Source organism: Motacilla alba, chromosome 1, assembly GCF_015832195.1.
Source record: "Motacilla alba alba isolate MOTALB_02 chromosome 1, Motacilla_alba_V1.0_pri, whole genome shotgun sequence".
NCBI classification, from domain to species: Eukaryota; Metazoa; Chordata; class Aves; order Passeriformes; family Motacillidae; genus Motacilla; species Motacilla alba.
The window spans coordinates 12,472,782-12,496,833 of record NC_052016.1 but is presented as its reverse complement, the minus strand read 5'-3'; the positions used below and the strand labels follow the sequence as shown (position 1 = coordinate 12,496,833).

Sequence of the window (24,052 nt, the reverse complement as noted above, 5' to 3'; positions counted from 1 at the left end):
ATGGTGCACCATTTCACCAAGGTGGGATGTGCCGCAATGCACCCACTCGACAGATCGTGTCTACAATTTATAGACCTTACAGATCAGCACATCTAGGTAGGATGCCCCAATAGGAGGCCTGGAGGAATGGTCTGATATTCCCCATCTGAGGAATTCCCCTCTGGATGGGCCAAATCTCCAGTTTACAGGATATATTCTAGAGGAGGCCTTGATCTCTCAAGATAACATAGGGCATTCCAGCCTCCTTCTATGAGGCCTTTGGGATGCTTGGTTTCTTGGCCTAACAAAATACTAGTGCTAAGTTATCAGACTTAAGGAATTACAAGCATGCATGCTAAGAATACTGAGGATACGTAAAAGTTATATAAAAGGTATATAAAAGAAAAGGCAAAAAATCATCTTGGCATCATTTTTTTTCTTTTTCCTTTTAGAGACTAACAAGGCTCTACTTTGTCCAGCCTCTACTCTGTATTACCCACAGTACCGGTTTACAAAACCAGCCACCCACAGGCTATTGCACAGATGATAACTATAATTACAGCTGTTATAAATGTTTCTTTTATCCAGACCCAGTTTGTTAACCATGAGGTGAGGGTGTGGAAGATATGGTCAAATTTCAAGGTGTCATTTCTGGAAGCTACTTCATGTAAAATTTGAGTGCCCTTCCAAATTTCATCCACATCCTTCTTAACTTTCCCTCTTTGGTCTACATAAGAACAAATAAGAAAAGGAGAGCTGTCCTGTTGTGCATAACTGTACAGGACAGACTGTCAACTTCCTCCTGTAAGGCTGAAATTGCATCTGCAGTATGCTGCTCAATATGTTCAACAACAGCTGAGATGTTTACAATTGCTCTCTCCAGTTCAACTACTCTGTAAGAGGGAAGGAGAGCTCTGACTATATTACAGAAAAGTGTGGGACACTCAATGAGAAAATCAAGAGATCTCCCATTTGATTTTTCAAGATGATCAAATATTGTTATATTCAGGACCACAGCCCCAAGGGCACAAGCCTGATCTTTATTCACAGGCAGGATTTTCCAGGCTTTATCATCACATATCCAATACAACCCTGTCTCAAATGGAAGAGCAGTCAATTTCATCTTTGCCACAACTTTTGTGCGGATTATTTCTCTGAAATTGGTTTGTTGACAATATGAAGGAAGAGTGGCCTTTCCTGTGGCATTTACAACTGCACAGGGAACTGTATAATTCCCACGTTCCATCAGGCTGCTCAGGGGTACAGGGGGCAGAAGGGTACCATGAATTGGTTCCCACCTTTCAGTATGTTACTCTTCCATTTAAATGCCAATCAATGGCCAGTGACCACCCCCATCTAGAGGTGGTTGCTGGGTACACATCTAGCAACTGTTCTTATTAAGAACTTTGGACACATTTTGGACTACAGTCCTGTGCAAGTCATGGGGCGAACCCTGAATCATGGTTACCAGTTGGGCAGACAACAGACATGTAAAAGAAAACCAGTTTAAACCACATCCTCCTGGTTTGTACCAGTCTCTGTCTTCTTAATGGTTTTGGGAGCAGGAGCTTCCTTTACTCTGGAGTAGTGGATCCATCGTCCTTTGCCTGCAACCTTGACCACAGTGAGGGTGGTCAGTAAAACTTGGAATGGTCCCTTTCACTTGGCTTGCAAGGGGTCACTGTCCCACCACTTGATATAGACCCAATCTCCAGGCTGGAATGGATGAGCAGGTGTGTCCAATCCTATTGGCTTGGATAACATGATGAATGTCTGGAGCTTCTGCAAGATGGAACTCAGAGCCATTAAGTACTTCTGCAAATCAGTTTTACCTGTCCTATGAATTTCCCCTCGGACACGGGGAACCTGATATGACCTGCCATATAATCTCATAGGGACTAGTGCTGTCTCTGCCTTGGCTGTGTGCAGACTCTCAGCAAGATTTTAGGCAAGGCTTGAACCCATGTCATGGATGTCTCTTGACAAGTTTTAGAAATCTGAGTTTTGAGGGTTCCATTCATACATTCAACTTTGCTGCTTACCTGCGACCTGTATGGTGTGTGCAGGTCCCATGTAAGTCCCAGAATCCTGATAACTTCCCCATCTACCATCACAACAAAATGTGGTCTTTTATCTGATGACATTCCCAAAGGAACCCCAAACTTTGGAATGACATGATTGAGCAAAGCTTTCACTACTTCCCTTGCTGTGTTGGTGTGACAGGGGTAAGCTTCAGGCCATCCACTGAAGGTATCCATCAGCCCTCCTGTGACATCTCAGCAAAATTTATTTGCCAGTAATTTCCTGGGAGATCTCCTGTATTTTTTACCCCTAACACAACTCTTTTGCTTGTGTCAGGGTTGTTTTTACAACAGTTTCATACTTGCTTGGTATAGATTGTACAATATCAATCATTCTTCTCCCTATTACTACTTTCTTCAGATGTTTTAAAAGATTTTCTGTTCCCCAGTGGGTACTCTCATGCTCCTGCTGGGCTATTTCTCGAAGGAGCAGAGGTGGAGCTACAACCTGTCCTGCTGGGATAGCAGCCCACCCACTTTATTTGATCTCAGCCTTAAGAAACTTAATTAATTTGTGATCCCTCTGATCATAGTTTGGGGTAAACTCTGACAAATTTATTTCTTTCTGTGGTACCACTGCAAGAATGCCCTTTTCTGCAACGCCTCTTGTTGCTTTATCAGCAAAGTGATTTCCCAGTTTGGGGGCTGTTTTCCCTTTGTGATGACCTCTGCATTGCATGATAGCTACTTCCATAGGCTTCCAAATACTTTGCAGGAGTGTAAGAATCTGTTCAGCATACTTAAGCTCATTACCTTGAGCAGTTAGCAGGCCATGTTCCTTCCAAATAGCTTTGTGGCTTAAAATCCCAGAAGATCTCTTCCCAGTGGCTTATTAAGTAGAAAATTCCTGCCCTGGTAGCTTATGTTTTGCCTCTCTTGTCCAGGGAAAGTCTTCCTTAGTCACAGACTTGCTTCTAGTGAGAAGTTGTAATAGATGAATCAGTTCCAGCCTGCTTCTTCCAGTGAAATCCTCAGAGCATCAAACAGGCATTTTCCATGGCACATCAGATGACAAATAACCTCATGCTTCCCAACTGTATTCGCTGTGCCATGGCATTCTGAACATAATTCATCATTTTCTCCTCTCCTGGATTCCAGGCAGCAGAATTTCCTCATGTAGAACGTTGCAGCTGTTCAGTTCTGCTGCCCATTCTACCCTGATGCAGGCTTGATCTGTGGTGATTTTAATTCTCTGAAGCGTGGCCTTTCATTTCACCATCCACATGATTTCCATACTCCGAAAACTGAAGTCTGTATTTGAAATGCCTCATAGACCTGATTGCCTTGGTAATTTGATTCAGACAGCACTGCCAGAGACATTCAAGAATACTAAGGTAAATGAATTTGTTCAAACCCAACAATTCTGAGTAGCCCAGCAGCCACCTCATCACTCCTGTAATGTAAAAGTAATTTCTTGGTCTTCTTTATTAAGAAAAAAGTGAGAGGGAGGACAAAAATAAGTAAATAGAGGCATACACCTTATCCTAAGGTATTCCATACCTTGCCTTAAGCAGTGTTTGACTACAAGGCCAATCTTCAGAACAAAACTCTATCATTCAGCCAAAAGTAATAATTAGAGTTGCTTGCAGCAAAGTCCCAGAGAATCACAGAAGGCATGAAAGAAATTGTGTCTAGGGAGAGTCCCTTGCCTGTGGCAAAGCAGCTGTACGTAAGTCATTCCTGCAAATAAATGTCTGACCTATTCTAAAATAGCCTGAGTGAAAGGAATTTCAAAACCTGCCCAAGCAATACATTCCCACGTTTCACTGTTCTCACCATGAGAACACTTCTGTGAGAAGGGTGTTCCTAATGTGTACAGTAGAACATAAAATCATGAGATCATCTCATTCCAACCCCCCTGCCATGGGCAGGGACACTTTCCACTAGATCAAGTTTCTCAAAACCCCATCCAACCGGGCCTTGAACACTTCCAGGGATGGGCATCCACAGCTTCTCTGGGCAACCTGTGCCAGCGCCTCACCATCCTCACAGAAAAGAATTTCTTCCTGATATCCAATCTAAACCTATTGTCTTTCCACTTAAAGCCAGTCCTCCTGCAAGTCCCTAGATCCAGGATCATACTTTCTCAGTCCTTCTAAAAAATTATTGACTCATTTTTGCTCCTTGGAAAAAAAAGCCACATTTATGGAAAAAAGGAATAATTGTCTCTGTAGAATGGATAATGCATGAAGGTGGTTAAACCATGGATAGGTGGTGTTATTTCCGAGTTTGATTTGCAAGTGTTTATGTGAATAATAACTTTAACCAGCTCTATTCTCTTGGATAATGATAGCTACAATCTCTGAGGGGAACAGCAGAGGACCTAGAAGTTCTTCCTGGGACTTATGAATAATTGGTGTTCTTCATGGACCTGGGCACCCTCATACCTCATTTCCCAACCCTTCCCAATATATCTTTCTCCAGCTTTATTAGCACAGTTGTTACCCTTAACATTCCAGATTCAGCTGTCCAGTATTCCCAGGTCCCTGTTTCATTTCACTAGCACTGTGAATGTCAGGGCAGGAGAAATAAATTAAGTTTCTCACTTTTTTTTTCTTCTTTTTTTTTTTTAACATAGCAAACGAGAAATTAAAATGAGGAAGCTTGACAGCACAAAGGTCCGACCACTCAAATCTGAGCAGCTTCTTCACATAGAGGACCATGACTTTGCACTGAGACCTGGATTTGGAGGTAAGCAGCACATGCCTGCACTGGGCTGGGTAAGAGCTTATCCTCTCTCTGGAAGTTTACTTGAACTTTGTAATTTCAAATGGAATGGCAGACTTAATGGCAGCACAGCTCAGTTGTACTTCAGCAACTAAAGAAATACAGAAATAGTCAAAGACAAGGGGCTTCTCTGAGTTTAGTGTAACAACAGGAGAAACTGCTTAAATTGTCTGCTTTACAGAACTAAGTAAAAAAGTAGTATTAGAATAAGGTTCTTTGAGAACAGTGATTAAGGTATCCCTGTAAACTGCACAGTCTAGTAGCAGTTAGCAAATTACTTAGTCATCAGATTTGTTTTGAGAGATTGAAATGATCCATCAGTTCCTAAATCTGTTTGCTGTGTACAAAATTAAAAAAAAAACCAAACAAACAAAAAACCAAAAAACTACCTATGGGCCTTCAGGCTATTATGATGTTGTTTCTGTCTTGTTGGGCACTATGATGATTATTTGTTCATTTAACTAAATTGCATCTGGATCAAGGGAGTATTCAATGGGATGTTCACAATTTGGATTCAATTTTGACTCACCCTCATGGAAGGGAAAATGAGAAAGCTGCCCCACTAATAAGCTTTGTCTGAGCCTTTGCGTCACCAGTTCCCTTTTCATGATTCATGAAAATTAGACTGAACTGCTCTGGATTATGAGGCCAAAATAAAATAGATGAGGACCAATAATCAGTTGTGTAGAAAAACACAGATTTGGGAGGCAAGCTGAGGTCTGGGGAGCTGCTCTTGTTGACACCAGCTGTTGGGATCTGGGGCCTGCTGATGATGTCAAGTGGGAGAATAGGTAAGGAAAGCATCTTTGGATGCACTGGGAGAATGGGAAAGGGTTTCTTGTTACCATAGAAATGATGTCTTGTCAGACAGCAAAAACCTTGCCTGATTTTGAATAATAGTTGAGATACAGTCTGTTTCTTGGCAACAGAAATTCAGATTTCCTCTTGCCTAATACCTGTCTTGTCTAATATCTGTTAATCTGGACATCTTCCTGTTACCTCTCAAGGAATTTAAATTTCTGAGAGTATCACCTCAGAAAAGAGGTGGCATATCCATGAAAGCATACAGTAGTTTGGGGGGTCCTTTATCACTGGATCATGCCAGAAAACAGTATTGATATACATAAAAGCAGCTTTGAGAACATATCCTGTGATCTGGCAGTTGTAATTTTCCATGGGCAGTGAGGATTTTTCACACCCAGGATTTTTCTCCTCGTCCTTTTTTTGTAGATGACTCGTCACAGAGCCATTCAGTTCCTCTTGAAGCCAGCTGTAGTTTTTCCACTGACTTCACTGCACAGGCCTCTCACTCATCACATTGCCCTGGCTGTGATTTCAGCTGTACTCCTGTCTTTCAGAAATAGCTTTCAGCTGCAGAGTGCTTCTCCTCTGCTTCTCCTCTGCTTCTCCTCTGTCACCCACATGCCACAGTGGCATGGGAAGCACCTTTTTCTTCACACACTTCCAAATTTTCAGAACTCAGTATGTGGAATGTGAATCTCTCTTAGACTAAAACAGATCCACTAGCACAGAGTGAAAAAAGTGCTAGTAAAATGAGTGTCAATCCCAAACTTATACTCCAGAGTTCCTGTTTTACCATTGATTCCAGTGGTGTTGCAGTAGTAAGGGGTGGTTTGGCATTCATAAGGCAGCAGAGATTCAACACACAATTGTGACCTCATCAGTGGACAAGTTTCTCTACTGAAACACGAATCTGAATAACATCCTCAGGATTATTTTATGACAGCAGACATGGGATGTGGGTTTCTCTGAAGAACAGTGATGATTAAGTGTGCAGCAGGAGGAATCTTACTTAGAGGAGAAGGAGAAATTAGAGATATCATTGCTGCAGTCATTGCCACAGCAGTTACAGCATAACCCTGAACTGCACTGAGCCTTACAGCACTGTGGCTTTGTGCAGTTACCACAGGTGAAATGTTTGGTTTGTTTTCATCAAATTTAATGAAGCAGCTTTGTACTGTGACTCATGATGGACTTGTATCTGTCACGTGCCACATCTCATGATTTATTCAGCTCAGCACAATGCATCAGTTTGCAACAACAAAAATACAGATCAGGAAAGCTGGATGAAAAACAAGTATTTATTCTTTACCTTTTTAATTAAAAAAGTATTTATTCTTTACCTTTGGAAGAGGGATGGGTTTTCCCCCCTCTCCTATACCCCATTGTGATTTTCTGGGTATGTGAGGGAGTTGGAATGACAGATTTTGTTAATCTGGCTCCACTGTGCCCCTTTGCCTGAGAAGGTCAATCACCTTTTGCACCAGTTTAGGAGAAAAGGTAGAAGGAAAATTCATGCTGCTGCAGATTCCTCAGTTCAGGGAACTCTTAAATCTAAGTCTGCCTTGCTTGATTTCATTTAGCCCCACACATGCAATGTAAATGAGCAGACCACAGGACCCAGAATTTTTAGTACCTACAGTTAAGTTGTTCAAAGGAAAAACAGAGGGAGCACATGCTGAATTTGATTTGTAAACTGAGCAAACATGCACAGGGAAAAACGTGGGGGAAATAAATGTAGAACTGTTGGGCACTGATGTTACTGGCTGCAGTGTTACTGGAAATAATTGTGGAGGTGAGAGATCCATTTTTTGACCAAATGAACACAACTCTGCTGACATTTATATGAGTGTATTTTGGCATTCTTATGTTGATTGCAGTGCCATTGCAGCTGCACAATTAGAATTTGACTCTCTGACTGTATATTTTAAAATTTAGTCCTGACATTGTCTGTTTGTTAGCAGATTAAGAGATCAAAGCCAGAGAAACATAGAGCATTGAGATGAAGCAAACCCAGCAACTGCTGGCAAGCTGATCCTCCTCTTTAAAAATGTTACTTTGCAGTTCATTATACAGTGAGGATAAGGGACACAAATGAACAATTCAGTACACCCAAACTTTAAAAATCTAAACTTGGCATTGTTGCATTGTATTTACTCCCTAAGCCAGGCTCTTGAGTTGTTGATGGAGGTTGGTGGTGGTTTTTTCCTTTCCTGAATTTTTTGTTGTGGTTGTTGTTTGATTGTTGCCTTCTGTGTAATGTCATGGTCCTGTATGGTCTGGAAGTGAGAAGGCAGCTTAAACTGGGAATGGAGGAAAAGTAAGAAATGAAATTATGCTGTCAGCACGTCTTGGAATGCTTATCCCCAGTTTTAAACTCAGCAAGAAAGGGTGAGCCCAGACAATGAATGAGACTTCTCAGCATATCATGACTTGTAACAGATCAGATCTGAGGGCCCCAGTGCAAACTGCCATAGCAGCCAAAACTCCACATTGAGAGAGATCTTAGAGCAAATCCTTAGAAATGCTTTAAATCTACTTTTTTCCCTATTGTACATATATTTATCTGTATACTTTTACTTTCTGAACTATCTTATTTCAAAGTACTGGTCAAAGTAACATGCACGTGTGTATATATATATATATATATATATATATGGTTTTTATATATATATTGTTTTTCTTCTACATTGTGTCTTAAGGACCTGTAGTTTCCTATGCTACAAGTGTATCAATTAAATTTTTAAAATTGATGATCTCTTCTTTTCCAACCAATATAGAAGATAATAATATAAGCAAATATTAAAAATTATGAAAATAATTTAGCAGTATTTAGCTGGTGGAGAGGTAGCAGTCTTTCCTGAAAATTTGCATCTCAATCTGCAATTAAACATAATCTTCATTCTGAATTTTCAGAGGATCGGAAATCCCATTATAGCACTCCCCCTTTATGCTTCCTCCCTCTTCAAAATAAATTAGTAACATTTACATTCATATGAAGGTAAAAGGGAGGAGGAAAGGAAAGAAAATATGGCCCAGTGTATGTTCAAAAAGTGCTGCAATTCTAACAGCTCTTTGACACTAAGTTATTTTCTTTTTTTGCACCACAGCTCTCACTGAAAGATGAGAAATGTCTTTCCCCTGTGGTGAAGACTCACATGGGTGAAAGTGAAATGGCTTTTTATTATCTCTTACTGGAAGGAATAGCTGGGGATCCAGGACCAGAGAGGAGGGGAAATGTATTAATTATTTGCAAGACCTCTAATAGTCTTCCTCTGGATTTTTTTCTTTCACATTGCTAAATCTTCCATTCCAAGAGCTGGTTACTGCTCATACCAGACCAACTTTGTTTCTTACATAAATAAGAAAGAAACACAGTTGTAACAAGAAGAAAATACTGTTGCCAGTAAGTCTCCTCTTCCTGTCATTGCCAGAAGAAATTTTAAAAATCCACAAAGCTTTACCTCCCTTGAGCTTGTTTACATTTCTATCCAGATTTCTTTGTCTTTTTTAGAACAAAGTCCACCTATAGATCTTAATTCTCCCCTGGTCTCTGTCTCCTACTGGCAGATTTTTCTAGACTTTCCTTTTTTTTTTTTCCTAGCATGTACTCTTACAAAGCCGTCTGGGTACAGTTTTTTCTAAATTCAACATGTATCCCATTGATCTTCAGGTGCAATCTGTTGTGTGCCCAAAGGTCTGGTTATTATAAAAATATTATAGCATTCACTAAGCCAGTCATTATTACTGTAGAAATTGATCCTAAAAATGCTAAAAGGATAGCCTTTTTACATAATATCCCTTCTAGAGAGGGTATTACAGAATTTGCCTGATGTGCTATCTATTAATAAAATTCCTTGCTCATCAAGGAATTTTTTTGCTATGCTTAAACCTTTAAAATAAAAGACTGACAATGGCTTGCATGAAGTTAAACCTGTCTGAAAACAATGCTCTTTTTTTCTGCTGAGGAGTAATTATCCTGAAAATCTGTGGAGCCTCCATTGTGAAAATCACTAATCCCTCTAAAATAATGATTTGTAGTGACCCTCCAGAAGCAACTGAAGCTGCTCAATTTAATAACAAAATCCTCTCTGCCATCCCCAGTTTTGTCAAACTGGGAAATAAAAACCACAGCTTTGCTCTAGTTGCTTTTTTTTAAAGTGAATTTGATGCTGTTGTCTGATGACCAGCAAGAGATTGAAATTCTCAATCTAGCAGGGAGAAAGCTGTGGTGCAGACACAGAGGTGGATGAATTGCTTTCCTATTTTGGCTGGTTTAGGAACCTTTTCAAATCTTACTGTAATTTCGGTTTTTTTTTATAAAAACATCCTCTTGTAACAAAACAAATCCAAGGGATGAAGAAATTACAGTTCCTAGCCTGTTCCCAATAGCTAATTATCCCTGTTTCTAGTGGAGTTGATTTTTAGTCACACACACAACTGTTTCCAAAAACCATGAAGGATTAGACCAGACTGAAGCCAATAGGCATCTTGTTGGGTGTGTTAGTGACAATGATACAGAAGTGCTCCAGATGAGAAAATTGAACAGCGCAGTGATCAGGGCTGCATATATGTGCAGTCTTTACTGTCTTTATTATCTACTTACATTTGTTGCCAAAGTAGAGTCTGAATAGGAAGGAAATATTTGCAGCTGCTCTGATTTGTTAGTAATGGATCAGGGCTAGGGTAGGGGATGTGTTTTTATAATTCTCTGTGGTGAGTGCTAGACTGGACAGTGTTTCCTCATTAAGCATCACGAGTAAGGTCTTTGTCTTTCTTCAGACAGAGAAGAGGAACGTCTTCTCAAGCAGTCTGTTTCACACTTCTTGCATTTCTACCTGATCAGGAACGAATTTAATTGTAACGGTTCCCTTTTTATTCAATTAACTTTAGAATTATTCACTGTATTTCTCCTGGCCATAGGTTTTGATTTCTTTTATGCTATTCATTGTCATCACCAGCAAATTTTTAAAGTAGTTCCCAGTGCAGTAGAGGCTGTCCTTTCAAAGAATCAGGTGTCTCTGTGTCTATTTATGGATAAGTGGCACTTTGATTTGTGTGCCTGCAACAAACACAACCATAAGCTGCCACTGATTTCTAGTTCTGTGATCAGTTCCTTTGTATCTGCCCAGAGGGGCTGAATTGTTGATGGAAATTTTGCCCACGCTGGAATAATGTTTGTTTGGGTAAGAAATTGTCTGTAATTTTGAAATTCCAAAAAATACTAGAACTGCTATCATCACACTTGGAGCAGCAGTCACTAAGAAAAGCCTTTTCCTCACTACACATGACACATGGTTTAGAAAGTCAGATGTCTGATTCTGGGAGATGATTTGTGCTTAGTTCCTTGTTTGCCTGAAGAATGTTGATGGAAACATTTAACTTTATTTGCTTTAGATTTGTCCTTGATTCAGGAACTGGTAAAACCTTTCTTGACATTGAGAGCTGCTCCCCCTCTCCTCCAGTTCCACCTACATAATTCAACATAAATTGTTTGCATTTAAACGATGTGTGAATGCCTTTTGTGAACGATGCTCACATCAGTTATAAATTCCACAATGACTTCTACTTTGGCTAAACCTGTTTTTAGTTTACAAGATTTTAGTGGAATACAGAAAAGATGACTCAGATTACAACCAGGCACTTTTGTACCAGTGTTTGGTACAAGTTGGTATTTAGTGTAAATAAACTATTTTTGTCTTGTGATCAAGAGAAAACAAGAAGTGGGCAAAACTAGTTTAGGAGAGGTATAAAAACTTCTATTGTTTTGTATGAAGGAGTCTGGCTGAATATATTTATTGATACTTTTGTGCATCAGCCTCTGGAGCAGCTCTCTTTTCCTGTCTATTCTCCAGAAGAAGCAGCATTTTTCCAAGTGCTGCCTGGTATTTTACTAACAAACTTTGCTCTCTAGAGTCCTGAATCTTATTTTGGGCTTTGGCCAAGAGGCTGAGGGAGGCATTCCTCTCAGAGAGTGACATAATTTCTGAGCCAAAGAGTCCAGCTCTTGTCAGTGCCCTGCTAAATCTGAGCACATCTCAGCTTTATTTCCCATGCACAATGCATCTTCATCTGTTCTGTGCAGGGACAGACTCCCCATTAAAAAAAGACAAGTAAAATCAAGAGATTACAGAGCCAGATTTAAAAATACCTCTAAAATAGTTCAAGATCTTTACTGGTAAGTACTGGAGGCAGCTGCGTAATCCTCGAAGGCTGCTATTTTAAGGATAATTCCAAAAAGGGACACAATATTGTGGCTGGTTATCACAAGAGTGATGTTCCTGGACTGTTTTGGCTTGACAGGGCTAAAAGGAAAAGACAAGAAAAAGACAAGTTGGAAAAGCTGTTGCTGTTCAGACTTCCTTGTATTCATGTTTTTAACTGGTTATTTGAAATGTGTACTTCAAAAATATTTTAGCTGGCTGTTTTTGATAAAAGTGATTGGAATCCCATGTACAATAATTAGTACTGATTTTCATGCCAAAAGCAGAATATTCTTGGAATGGTGGTGTGTATATGCATATATGCATGCTCCTCTCTTCCTCCCCTGTCTGGAAGTGATTAATCAATTAGTGGAATGACATGACACATGTAGAACTAGATCCTTCATTCTTGATATTTCCCACTGAAAAGAGTGGAAATAATTTCATATTTGGCTGTAATTTTTAATTGATTTGGAGTAACTTCATCTTAAAAATGCACTCAGTAAATACACAACACAATGACAGAACATGATTAGCATGTGTACAGCTTTTCCCTTGTGAGGTAGTAAGCAAGCAATGCTTTTTCATGAACAGTTATACCAAACCGTAAACAGCTCAGTAACTAAAGATAATAAGAGTCATAATGAGTATGTTATTTGTGAATAAGCATTGGAAGTGGTAAGAAAGCTTTGCAATCTTTGATGTATTCCATGAATTTACTCAGCTTTTTCCTGTGGTGGTTCTGAATTGCACTCCAAGGGGTTCATTAGCTGTGGCATCACAAGGACACTGCCACTGCTGGCCAAACTGCTGTGCCAAAAACAACTAATCTGCCTGAAAAAAGAGCACTGAAGATCTTGTGCTTATTTTCACAAGTGTTCAGCATCAGGTTTTACTTTGCTGCTTTTTATCATTCAGTGTTTTAAGGTGGAGAGACTGCAGTAAATGCTGGGATAGAGTACTCTCTGTATCCTGCTAGTGTTGCAGTCTTCCCTTTAAAAATAGGGATTTTTGCTCCTCACGCCTCTTTCTGTTCCCATGCAGGGTCACCAATACCTGTGGGCATTGATGTGCAGGTGGAGAGCATTGACAGCATATCTGAAGTTGACATGGTGAGCAGAACTGGAATAAAGGGTTTCGGTAAAAATACAGGGAGTTCAGAAACATCCAGATGGATGATACAGAATAATGTAGTTAAAGAAAGCAAACTCTAAAGAGCTCATCCTTGCCTTGAAGCATGCATTCAAATTAGTAAGTGTTGAATTTCTCCCTGGGCCAGCGGAGCAGCTCAGAGTGAGCAGTGCTCTAGTTTGAAATCTCCATTGCATGATGAGGCTTCATGTCCTTTGCTTCTTTTGCCTATGCAAATCTGAGTATTCCATAATTGTGGCATGGGTGGAGCTGTGATCATAACAAATGGAAAGAGAAACCTCAGTTCCAGAAATGGTCCTGGGAAGGAGACACTGCAATTAGGGCCTGTGGTACTGGAATGCAGCCTCTTCATTCTTCAGCCCAAATTGTCACTAATATTGTCAGTATGAACTCCTGCACTCCTTTACAAACCTACCCAAATCATAAAATCATATTACAGGGCCATAAAATCATATTACAGGGGAAGATCTAACTCTCTTCACAGTATTCTCACCAGAAGCAATTGTTCTGCTGAGTTAAATAGTGTCTGCCTAATAATACAAAATTTATATAGGTGAACACAGAGCAGTCAGGCTGTGCAGAACCTCACACTGGCTTGGCAGCATCCTCTCCATCTCTTCCCACTTGTATATTTGCAGTCATGGTGTTTCTCTAAATAGGATCATAAAATATTTGTAATAAAGTTTTATATTAAAAGAGTAGTGTAGTTACTGTAATTATTGTAAAATCTAACTGCTTACTCTTATGATATTCATGGAATTGTTTCTTTATGATTAATTTAATTAATAAATGTATTAATTTAGCCCCTGTACAATATTTGTACAAAACAAACAGATTTTTGGATTTTAAAAATTGACCTAGTGCTCATGAAGAGCTCCAATTAATCCCTTTGTAAAGGAACCTTAAGGGAACCACAGTCCATTCTTGGAGAAGGTTGTGAAGATTTCCAGAGGAAACATTTTTTCCATTTACCCTTATCTGGTTTTAAAGCTTCTTTATCACTGCACAGCTGGCCCAATCCAGAAGACCACTGAAATATGTAGAAGTTTTATCTAAGGATAAATGAAGTCTTACCCTCAGACACCAGGGACAAGACTAAATCTCATCAATATTCAAATTCAAACTCATTGAGTGGTCCGTGGTTCCTCTCATTGGGGATCTTTCAGATAATGTCCAGAGAAGAAATTTATCCTTTGCATATATAATTTGTAGTGTTTTCTATTGCACATGACTAAAACAAATATTGTCTCCTTTTATTTTTAATGAAACAAAGGACTTCACAATGACTTTATATCTGAGACACTACTGGAAGGATGAGAGGCTCTCATTCCGTAGCAACAAAAACAAGAGTATGACTTTCGATGGACGGCTGATAAAAAAGATCTGGGTGCCTGATGTGTTTTTTGTGCACTCCAAAAGATCTTTCATCCATGATACAACTGTGGAAAACATCATGCTCCGAGTATACCCTGATGGCAATGTCCTCTTCAGTCTGAGGTGAGGAAATACCCTTCCCTACATCCATGGCTGCAGTTGTCAGGTATTGGCTGTAATTGAAATGACTGGAAATACTTGCAGGTAGGATTCTCTCATAAGATTCTGGCATTAATCCCCTGGCAGCACATCATGGGAAACTGGTGTGCCAGTGGGAAAATAAATTGAGGATTGAAAATGTATTTCTTCTATAATTCAGATAGTGTTTCCTGTCAAGGGAGTTTATCAGGTGTTAATTCCTTACCAGGCTCTAACAGTATTGCTACTGAGTACACTAAAGCCCAAAATTATTAACAAAGAAAAAACCATAGTTTTGGTTGTTTTATTCTTTTTTCCTGAGTCTTTTAAAACCGTCGCAGCTATTTTCACCCTGGCTTACCAGTTAACATGTCAGTGATACAAACCAGGGCTCTAGATAGGCACAGAGAGCAGATTTGTGGTGCTGATACCACCAGTTTTGTGGGACTAAAAGGAACTGGAAAGTGAAACAGCAATTCCAGAACTGGAATAGCAAGGTCATTAATATGTCTCCCTTTCCTGTATATGTTACTGCTTTACTTTATGAAGGAGATTTGGATGATGTGGCAGAAATAGTTTTAATGGAGCGGTTTTTCCCCTAGGGTAAGGGATCTGAGGCCTGTGCATTGCAGAAATTCAGTTTGGTACTAATTAGCTCTGAGCACAGAAGTGATATTTCATCCAGTCTGGACAGTTTGATGATTTATGGAAGCATTTGAGATTGTGGCTGTGTAATAATTGTTGCAACAATTAATGAATTTATCTCCTCTGTCATGAGGACATGCAGAAATCCTCACAACAACTGTACACCGCTTTAAAGTAGTGTATGTTCAAGAGTCACACTGACAGTAAGGAACAATGAGGTGAAGTGTGCTTTCCATAATTCTTGAGAAGGAGGAATCAGAGGATCTATAACCCTCCACCAAGGCTTATATCAGTGCTTCTCCAAGTGAAAAGCAGGAATTGTTCCTTAGATGTGCCTTAAAACACCTTTTTTTGTATTGCCAGTTTCACATGTAGTAAGTAAATGATATTCCACATCCATGAAATAAATCTTCACATTTCACAATTTTTTTTCAGTGCCTGGCATCCAGGATTTTATTGAAGCAAAGTGAAACCAAAATCCAGATCTGTTGCTAAAACAGGCTTTCTTTTTCTCTTGTTCCCCATGTCCTTTAGCCAATAGCTGAAGGATGGAAACAACATCCACAGCTGGAGGTCTTATGCATGTCCCACTTTTAGGATCTCATTTCAAGCCAGTAAAGTATTATATTTGTAGAAATTCAGGTACAGTGTGGTTACTGAGCACAGGTTTTCAAAGGGCACTTGTATAACCCTCACTGAAATTCCTGTAGGATTCCATTTGAGCAAAACTGAAAAATTGAACTTAACCATCAAATTATATGCAAGCTGTGACAGGAAAGGGAAATTTGGCATTATTTACCATATTTAATTTTCTGCCCCTAGCACATTCATTTTTTTTTGTTCTTTGTTAAATACAAAGGGGTATTTATCCTCTAAACATTTGTGAAAAAGCAGGTGGAATGTGAAATAGGCTTTGCCTAGATTTCCTTAAGCTTTTTACAATATAAAGCATTTCATTTAAGAGCAGAGAAAGCTTTCAGAAATTGCAGCTAAATTCTTTTTACAATTAAATATTACAATCATTCTAGCTGGGAAAACATCCCTTGGAATAATATTTGCTCTAATCTGTAATATTATCTACTCCAGTCTATGAGAAATCAAGTCAAGAAATGTGAACTCTCTTTGTTAGTCTTTGTAATTTTAAACCTTCAAACTAAAATGTGTGAAAGGCTAATGAAGGATCAGGCCAAATATAGGGTTTAAAATCAAAGGTAATGTATTTAATTATAAAGACTATTTATGTTGATTTAAAAAAATATGATCTCTCACTGATTTAACTATTTCATCATCTTGAAGCTATTTTAGAAGCATCTAAAAGGGCAGAAAACCTCAATCAATAGGATTCTAAACAGCAGATTGGTACTAAGATGTGTGCACAGCTAAGAAAGTGTGAACTTTAAAATTTTATTTCTGTTTTTCTCTTCTTTTCTGCAGAATAACAGTTTCTGCAATGTGCTTCATGGATTTCAGTAGGTTTCCTCTGGACACACAGAATTGTTCTTTAGAACTGGAAAGCTGTAAGTTTAATTCCCAATTGTTCTTCACATGTGCATTCTTACCAGCACTCCCATCTTGTGCATAATACCTCTTTCACTTACTTTGATGTGTCACCTGAACCCTTCAGCGTGTACACATTGAACTCTAAGCAATTTGGGATCTTTCCAGGCCTCAGTGAGCTTTGGGAAGGTGGAAAAACCATTATGCACCCTGCTTTATTCCCACTGGATATATATTCCAAGGCCTAAATCTAAAAATCTCTCAAAAAACATGAGGGATTTTTCTCTGATTAAAAAAAAAAAAAAAAAAAGTGCATATTAAATGTAAAACAAAATGTCAATATTTGACTTGTTGGAAAAATGAAAATGGCTGCTTGTGTTACTGTGAAACATCTGTTTTTTCACCCCTGCCTCAGCTGTAAACTGCTGGCAGGGCACAGGGCTGGGCTGCACTTGGAACAAGATGGAACATGCTCTTGGCAAACTTTTTCCATGCCAACTGACAAATCGGTGTGAAAAAATGTCTCTCTGGGGTTTTCCCAGATTGCTTGAGTGGTCTCCTCTCCCTAAGAAAGGAAAGAGGAAGTGATTAACTTCAGTAACTTTGTAACTTCAGTTTCTGCTCTCTCACAGATGCATACAATGAAGATGATCTGATGTTGTACTGGAAACATGGCAACAAGTCCCTGAGCACAGATGAACACATCTCCCTCTCCCAGTTCTTCATTGAGGAATTCAGTGCTTCCAGTGGACTTGCTTTTTACAGCAGTACTGGTACAGTAAGCCCTTCTCCTCCAAAGAGAGAAGCACAGGATAAAATCATGCAGAATGTCTTTCACATTCAAATCCTTTGCTAATAGATGACTGTGGCTGCTGAGAGATCAGTAAAAAAGAGGTCTTGTCAGTCTGGGGCCTTGGTTCTCTTTGCATTTCCAATATAAAACTTTATTTTAGGGGAAAAAGGGCCACGATAATACTTGTAACTTCATATGTGGCATTAAGAACCTGAAAAAAATGCACAACCACCAAAAACATGCTGTTATAAGCTCTTGAAAAATCATGGTTCTTCTCTGAAAGCCATTGGAGTATTGAATGTACAGGAATCTTTATGTCCTGGCTGTACAGAAAAGCTTGAAAATGGAAATCCTAAAATGTCAGATACTAGAAAGTAAACAAGAGGAATTCCAGTGTGTTTTAGTGGCTAAAATATCCTCAATTTTGGAGCTGTGTAACATCACTAAAAGTCTGCTAACTTGAGAATTTTCATATGAGACTGTTACCTGTTCAAGTCTAATTCATGATTTGCTTGATTTTCCCTGTTTATACATAAAGCTGCAGGGAAAAAATTCCCTTTATGTCAGTGCAACGTAGTTTAAATTCAGGTTAATCTGTCCCAGATAGGTTTTATTTCTCCCTGTAGATCTTGCTCTATACTTTCTGGCAAACTGCACAAGGCTTTAGGAGTTTATTGTTTGATTTCATGCAGGGTGAGTCTTTGTTTTCCTTGTATTTTACATGAAATTACAAATTTTGAAACACTTCTCTATGTAAGTAGTCTAACCATAAGTTTTTAAACCAAAGAAAACAGCACTTTTGCTATTTTACTTTGCAGTCTGTGTCAATTCATTTCAGTTTGGTTATTGCCCTTTATATCAAAACAGATGAATAAAAGAGAAATTACTCCATTTAATATGATGAAGTGCACAAGTCTTTGGAAAAAGGCCTTCAAAGAAAGCAGCAGATGTATTTATTTAGTGTATTTTCTTTACAGGTTATTTTCTTTTTGTTTTCAAAAGAGGGCCATTCAGATTTGTGGTGGCTGCTACTGAATGCAGAAATCCCAGTTTAAATTGTGATGCAGCCTAAACAGTGAAGAATTCACAGCTTGATAAGGTTTTTCACCCTTATCTCCTGCTCCTGTGTGAGCTAAGAACAGAGCTCCATCTTTCAAGGGCCACTGTCATGTGGATACCCTGCTATGATAACTGTGCCTTGCTAAGAGCTGCATCAAATTTGTCCTTGTTGCCAGAAGGGGACTGGGATATTTTCCACCAGACTGGGTTCCAGGAGCTCAGCTGGCTTCTTTCTGCCTTGCTATTCTCATCAAAAAACACTCAAGGCAAGCAAATAGAGCTTTATGCAGAGCAAGGCACCCTCACAGTGCCCCTGCACCCAGGGCTTTGCAGCACCTCACAGCATCTTTAACTTCGCAGAGTGTAACTTTACACTTAACATGCAGAGGTTCTGATGGTGAGCTTATTCAGCAGCATAAAGGTGAAAGCAAAGACTTTTTTTAAGTCCCAGGGACCACTAGGAAGTACCTGAATAATGCTTGTAGCATATCTGGTAATCAGAATGCTGTCTTTTGTGGGCTTACACTTGTCTTTGGCTTTGAGGTTTTGTTTTGTTCAGGAGGTTCCACTTTGTCTTGTTTTTTTTTTTTTGTTTCTTGTTGGAAGCAAATTTACCCTCCAAGTAAATGATAGTGGAGAACAAACAGCATCACCCTAATGAGAGTCATCATTCCCACAAAGCAGCTTTCTGCATTTCAGGTTCTGCATGTCCTTTCCTGTGAATCTCAGTGAACAATACCGGTGGTGTTTGGGCTTTTGGAGTTCCCAGACCTCCAGAGGAGCAACAATTGAAATCCATTATAGAGACAATAATCTTTAAAACAAAAAACTGTCTCCACAACTGAAAACACAATAGAACATATAATATTACTTGGGGTTCATTTTGATATGTTCTTCTCTATAGAGTCACTTGTTGTGATGGCAGGACTGCTCCAGCATAGGCTCACAGATCCCTCTGTCTGTCCTGGGCAGGCAGATGCTGTGCAGCCACCCACTTCTGCCTTTTTACCCCCCTGTAACCTGGTTTCTCTGCCGTGGCAGTAGGTACAGCACGGATGCAGTGCTGCACAGGCAGAGCATGCCCCAAATTCACTAGATGGCACCCTGTCCTCTGAAGTGAGTGCTGGGCCGGCAGGTAGCTCCCAGCAAAAAAAAAAAAAAAAAACCCAAAAAAACAGGAAGGAAGGGCTGCTTCTTGACAGGTAATGTCAGGGAAGGCAGGGTGTTGACATCACTGGACAATTGTATCCTGTCTCTATTCTCCTGGCAGTTTCACTTCAAGTCTATTTGATTTTTTTTCAATTTCTCCACCTCAGTTATAACCGAGTGTTTTAGACATGCTCCCATAAATGAGGGAGGATGGATAGTTTGTAAAGCACTGTGTAAAACTAAGGTGCTGGCAAGATTTCTCAGGCATTTACTGTTCCTGCTGTAGATACACCATTCTTGCCAGAAGGAGGCGTCAGCAAACAGACCTCACAAATAACACAGCTCTCTTCTCCCCAAACCTGTTCCTCTCCCTTTTTTTTCCCCCCAATAGGTTGGTACAACCGACTTTTTATCAACTTTGCACTCCGCAGACATATTTTCTTTTTTGTGCTACAATCCTATTTCCCAGCCATGCTGATGGTGATGCTGTCTTGGGTTTCATTTTGGATTGACAGAAGAGCTGTTCCTGCCAGGGTGTCATTAGGTAAATCTTTGCTGTATATTCTTTGGGAGGTATAGAATCGAGAGGGGAGGGTTTGGAGTTACCTTATTTTATTTACACAGGACATGAGCAAAAATATCAGATAATTGCCTGAACAACACTGTTATTACCTCTGTTGTCATTACCTGTAGTCAGTCTCTACATTTGGAAAGGAGATGTTTGTTCAGACTGGCTTTGCTATTTTTGGAAACAGCTCACACACCACAAAAGCAAGAAGGGATGATTCTGCAGATTTCTTGATAGAATTTTACTTAATTGCAGAACCTGGGTTTTCCTTCCCTCTTCCCAGCAAAGTAACAGGTAGGAACAGGCAGTCAGATCCCACCCCAAATCCTTGGATCATTAGGTGAAGCCAAATTTTCTCAAGAAACATTCACTATCTTCCTACCAACTTGGAAACAGTTTCCTGTGTGGCAAAGCCTTTCATTGGGGGACACCTTAGAAATGTTTGCTTTGGTGCCTTAGCTGTGCAAGGCACACAATCTTCTGTGGAAGCCAAAAAGTAAGTTCTGAACACCTCAGCTCAGGAGAAGAGGAGCTATTACAGTGTTTTTTATAGAAGTTTGGGTTTTTTTCCTCACTGGTGAATCAGTGGATGCCACTCCAAGGCTGTCTTTGTTGTGAATATAATGCTGATGGCCTTGGAATGAGTACATTTTTTCAAAAATTAGGATCCCCGAAGATCTGATGGAAATTTATTAAGATATCTAATGCAACCATAATGCACCTGAGTCCCACAACTGTCAGGTAAAAATAAAGAAGCTCCTGTTCTTTCTTCTCACTGATGCTGGTCCCAGAAGCCAACTGTATGTTGCCATATTTCTTAGACAAGAGAAGAAGCCCTCATTTTTCTCTGTAACTGTATCAATCTAGAAAAAATAGGACTGTAGCCACTCAGATCCCTTTCTATTGGCACAGTCCAAAGCTATTATATACATGAGATATATATCTCTTTTTTAATCTGTAAACAAATTATGGTACCTCCTACCTACTATTATTAATGCATCTATGAATTCCTTTTATTTGGAAGAAATTTAACTTCATCTTTAAAAATAACTTTTTAATTCTCAGTAGGCAATTTTGAACGTTGTCAAGATGGTTTTGCTGATCATGCTTTTTATGTATGGATTTCTGCAGAATGTTATGCATCAGGAGTTCCATGAATAAAGCACATTTCATTAGCATAATCATACATAATTTATAGGAAACCTTAACAACAAAGTTTAATAAGCCTAGCTCCTTGGCCTAGAGTATATGTACATTAAATAAATTGATTTCCTCTTACATGGTGTATTTCAAGCTCCATCCTTCAAACTAAAAAGCTGCAGAGAGGTAGGGGGAAAATTCTTGTAAGTTCCAGTGGACTTGAACTGGTGTAGAACTGGAGAAGGGCTGCAGATGACAGTGCTGTCCCACAGATATCAGGATGTTTTCACTTCCAGAGTTACACTGATTTCTTTAATAGCAGAACCTGAGTTAGGTGTTGGTTTTTTTCCTGAGCTGGAGCAAACCAAAATGAGATGAATAGCTGATGTAAGAGCAGAGATTGAAAAGATGAGGGTGAAATTTTGGTCAGACTGAGTCAAACAATAATTTTTTCTTAGTTTCAGTGGCTGTAGCATTTTTATGCTAGATTGCTTTTAGAGAGCTGTGGAGTTATGACAAGGACTGAGGCTGATATTTGGAGGCTGATATTTGTTCTCAATACAAATACTTCTTGAAGAAGTACAATTTGAGAAAGGGTTGGGAGGTAAAATGCTTCTTTCATGATTTTCCTGGACAAGAAAATATGCAGTGGCAACCCTGGCTCTGGGAAGTGAAGAATGGCCACAGCTTTTACCTGTGTGTGGCAGTGCCCAAAGCTGCCACAGAAACGTGTTCCTTATGCTGCTCAGTGACCATTCTGAGCAGAGAGATGATTTAGTGCTCTCAGTATTGTGTGTGATGGGTCCTTCATGGTTCACTCCACTTCTCAGAGCCTGTGTGAGGGAGTTAAAGGGGGTGTCAATCACAATCCCTCACAAAGCTCTGCTGTCCAGGCAGTGATGATGAGCTAAACAGAACCAGCCGGCCAGAGCTGTGATAACCTCTCTTTTCTCTCTGGCAGGTATAACTACAGTGCTGACAATGTCCACCATCATGACAGGAGTAAGTGCCTCAATGCCTCAAGTGTCTTACATAAAGGCTGTGGATGTGTATTTATGGATCAGCTTCCTTTTTGTCTTCCTGTCAGTCATCGAGTATGCAGCGGTGAACTATCTCACCACAATTGAAGAGAGAAAACAACTCAAAAAAAGGGGCAAGGTACAACCTCTGTCTTTTGTTGCCTTCTGAAAGCATCATGCAAGCCACAGAGTAGTCCTGATACGCCACTGTGATAACAGAACAGTAACAATCTCTGTCTCCACTCTGTATCTCACTTTTTTTTTTCACTTGGGTGAAGAGAGATAAAGTGTCCTCCTCTCTGAGGTCCTGAAAGGTCTGTGCTTTCTCTCCTTTCCCTTGTGGCAGAGGTTAGGGATATTTTTGCCCCCTTTTTTCCCCCTCAGAGGAATATAACCTTCCTTCTAATTTCAAATACCTATCAATCAAGGTATTTCTCCTGTCTCTGGAATAGACCTCAGCATGCCCTCATATGATATTCCTCCCTGTTTCCTGGGATTTTTTTGTTCCAAGACCACATGAACGACAAGGTAATTTTTAGAAAAATGTGCCTGAAGCAGAAATACTCACAAGTTAAACATCTGCTTTCTGTGAAGCTCTCACTTCAAACCTTTGCTTGAAGAATATCCCCTCTGCAAACTCATTTGCTGGAATATCATGAGGGGAGGAGCACAGAAAGAATGCATATGTTGCTCACATGATTGGATAATCGCATCAAAAACCTACTCCCAGAAATGTCTGAAGTAATTTCCCACAACTCCAGCAACACAGACCTACAGGAGAGAGTTAGATTCCTCTGTTTCAGAAGCTGAGGCACGAATTGCCAGCCAGCAGCTGGCAATGATCAGGCAGACAAGTGTGTTTTATGACATTTCTGTGCTCATGTCCCCCTCAGGGGGGCAGGCCCCACAGATAGCCATACTGTGGGATAGCCCTGTTCTCCACATGCTCAACACTGAGGGGAAAGCTTTCTTTATCTTCTGGTTTATTCATTTATGATTTGCCACAATGGCTCCTGCTAGTAACTCTCCTTTGTTGCCAGGCTTCAGGAATGTACAGCATGGATGCAGTGCAAGCAATGGCTTTTGATGGCTGCTACCACGACACGGATGAGGACATGGACCTGAGTCCCTTCCCAGAGCCCTGTGAGGAGAACGAGACCAGGGCAAGTCAAACCAACATCTCCAATGCTGACACACCTCGCTTAAAGAGGAAGAGATCTCTGAAGGGAAACGTGGGCAGGATTATTTTGCAGAACAATCATGTTATTGACACGTATTCCAGGATTATATTTCCCAGTGTATATATTGTGTTCAACTTTTTTTACTGGGGTTTGTACATATGAGCAAAAATGCTTATAAGCTAGACTTTATTTGTGTGTGAGGGTTGCATCATACTTCAGAAATAATGCAACAGCAGTAGAGGAAAAGGTTACAATTTTCCAAAAGAGACTTCTGCATCAAACCTGGGCTGGTTTGGTCAGCAGCAAAACTCTTCATGAAGAACTCTCACATGTCTGGGTTCTTTTCCAACTGGACTATGCAGAGCTTCACCAGGGTGATCCCATGCACAGACTCCACTGCAGTAGCACAGGAGCTGTCTGCTCACTAAGGGAGCCCTTTGTCCTGTCTCTGAACAGACAGAAGCTCCCACCTGAGCTATTGCCCTGTCTCTGTCTGCACTCCAGCCTTTCCTCTTGAATCAGCCTCCCTGTTCCTCATCTGTGCTC

At 39.9% G+C, this 24,052-nt stretch overlaps 1 protein-coding gene across 6 annotated transcripts in view; it reads left to right on the top strand.

Annotated features, from left to right (window-relative positions):
* GABRR3 (gamma-aminobutyric acid type A receptor subunit rho3) overlaps positions 1-23,703 on the top strand; it is a 56,518-nt gene extending 32,815 nt beyond the window's left edge. For 5 of the 6 annotated variants that reach the window (XM_038146889.1, XM_038146917.1, XM_038146907.1 and 2 more), the window contains 8 exons: positions 4,639-4,751; positions 12,836-12,903; positions 14,217-14,440; positions 16,535-16,617; positions 17,230-17,370; positions 19,990-20,142; positions 22,268-22,464; positions 23,366-23,703. In XM_038146889.1, the coding sequence (XP_038002817.1) occupies positions 4,639-4,751; positions 12,836-12,903; positions 14,217-14,440; positions 16,535-16,617; positions 17,230-17,370; positions 19,990-20,142; positions 22,268-22,464; positions 23,366-23,668 (1,282 nt within the window). In that variant the 3' untranslated portion in view covers positions 23,669-23,703. Of the gene's footprint in view, positions 1-4,638; positions 4,752-4,817; positions 5,579-12,835; positions 12,904-14,216; positions 14,441-16,534; positions 16,618-17,229; positions 17,371-19,989; positions 20,143-22,267; positions 22,465-23,365 lie in introns of those variants that run through there. The other variant, XM_038146937.1, reaches the window with a different exon arrangement.
* Positions 23,704-24,052: the final 349 nt, after the last annotated feature.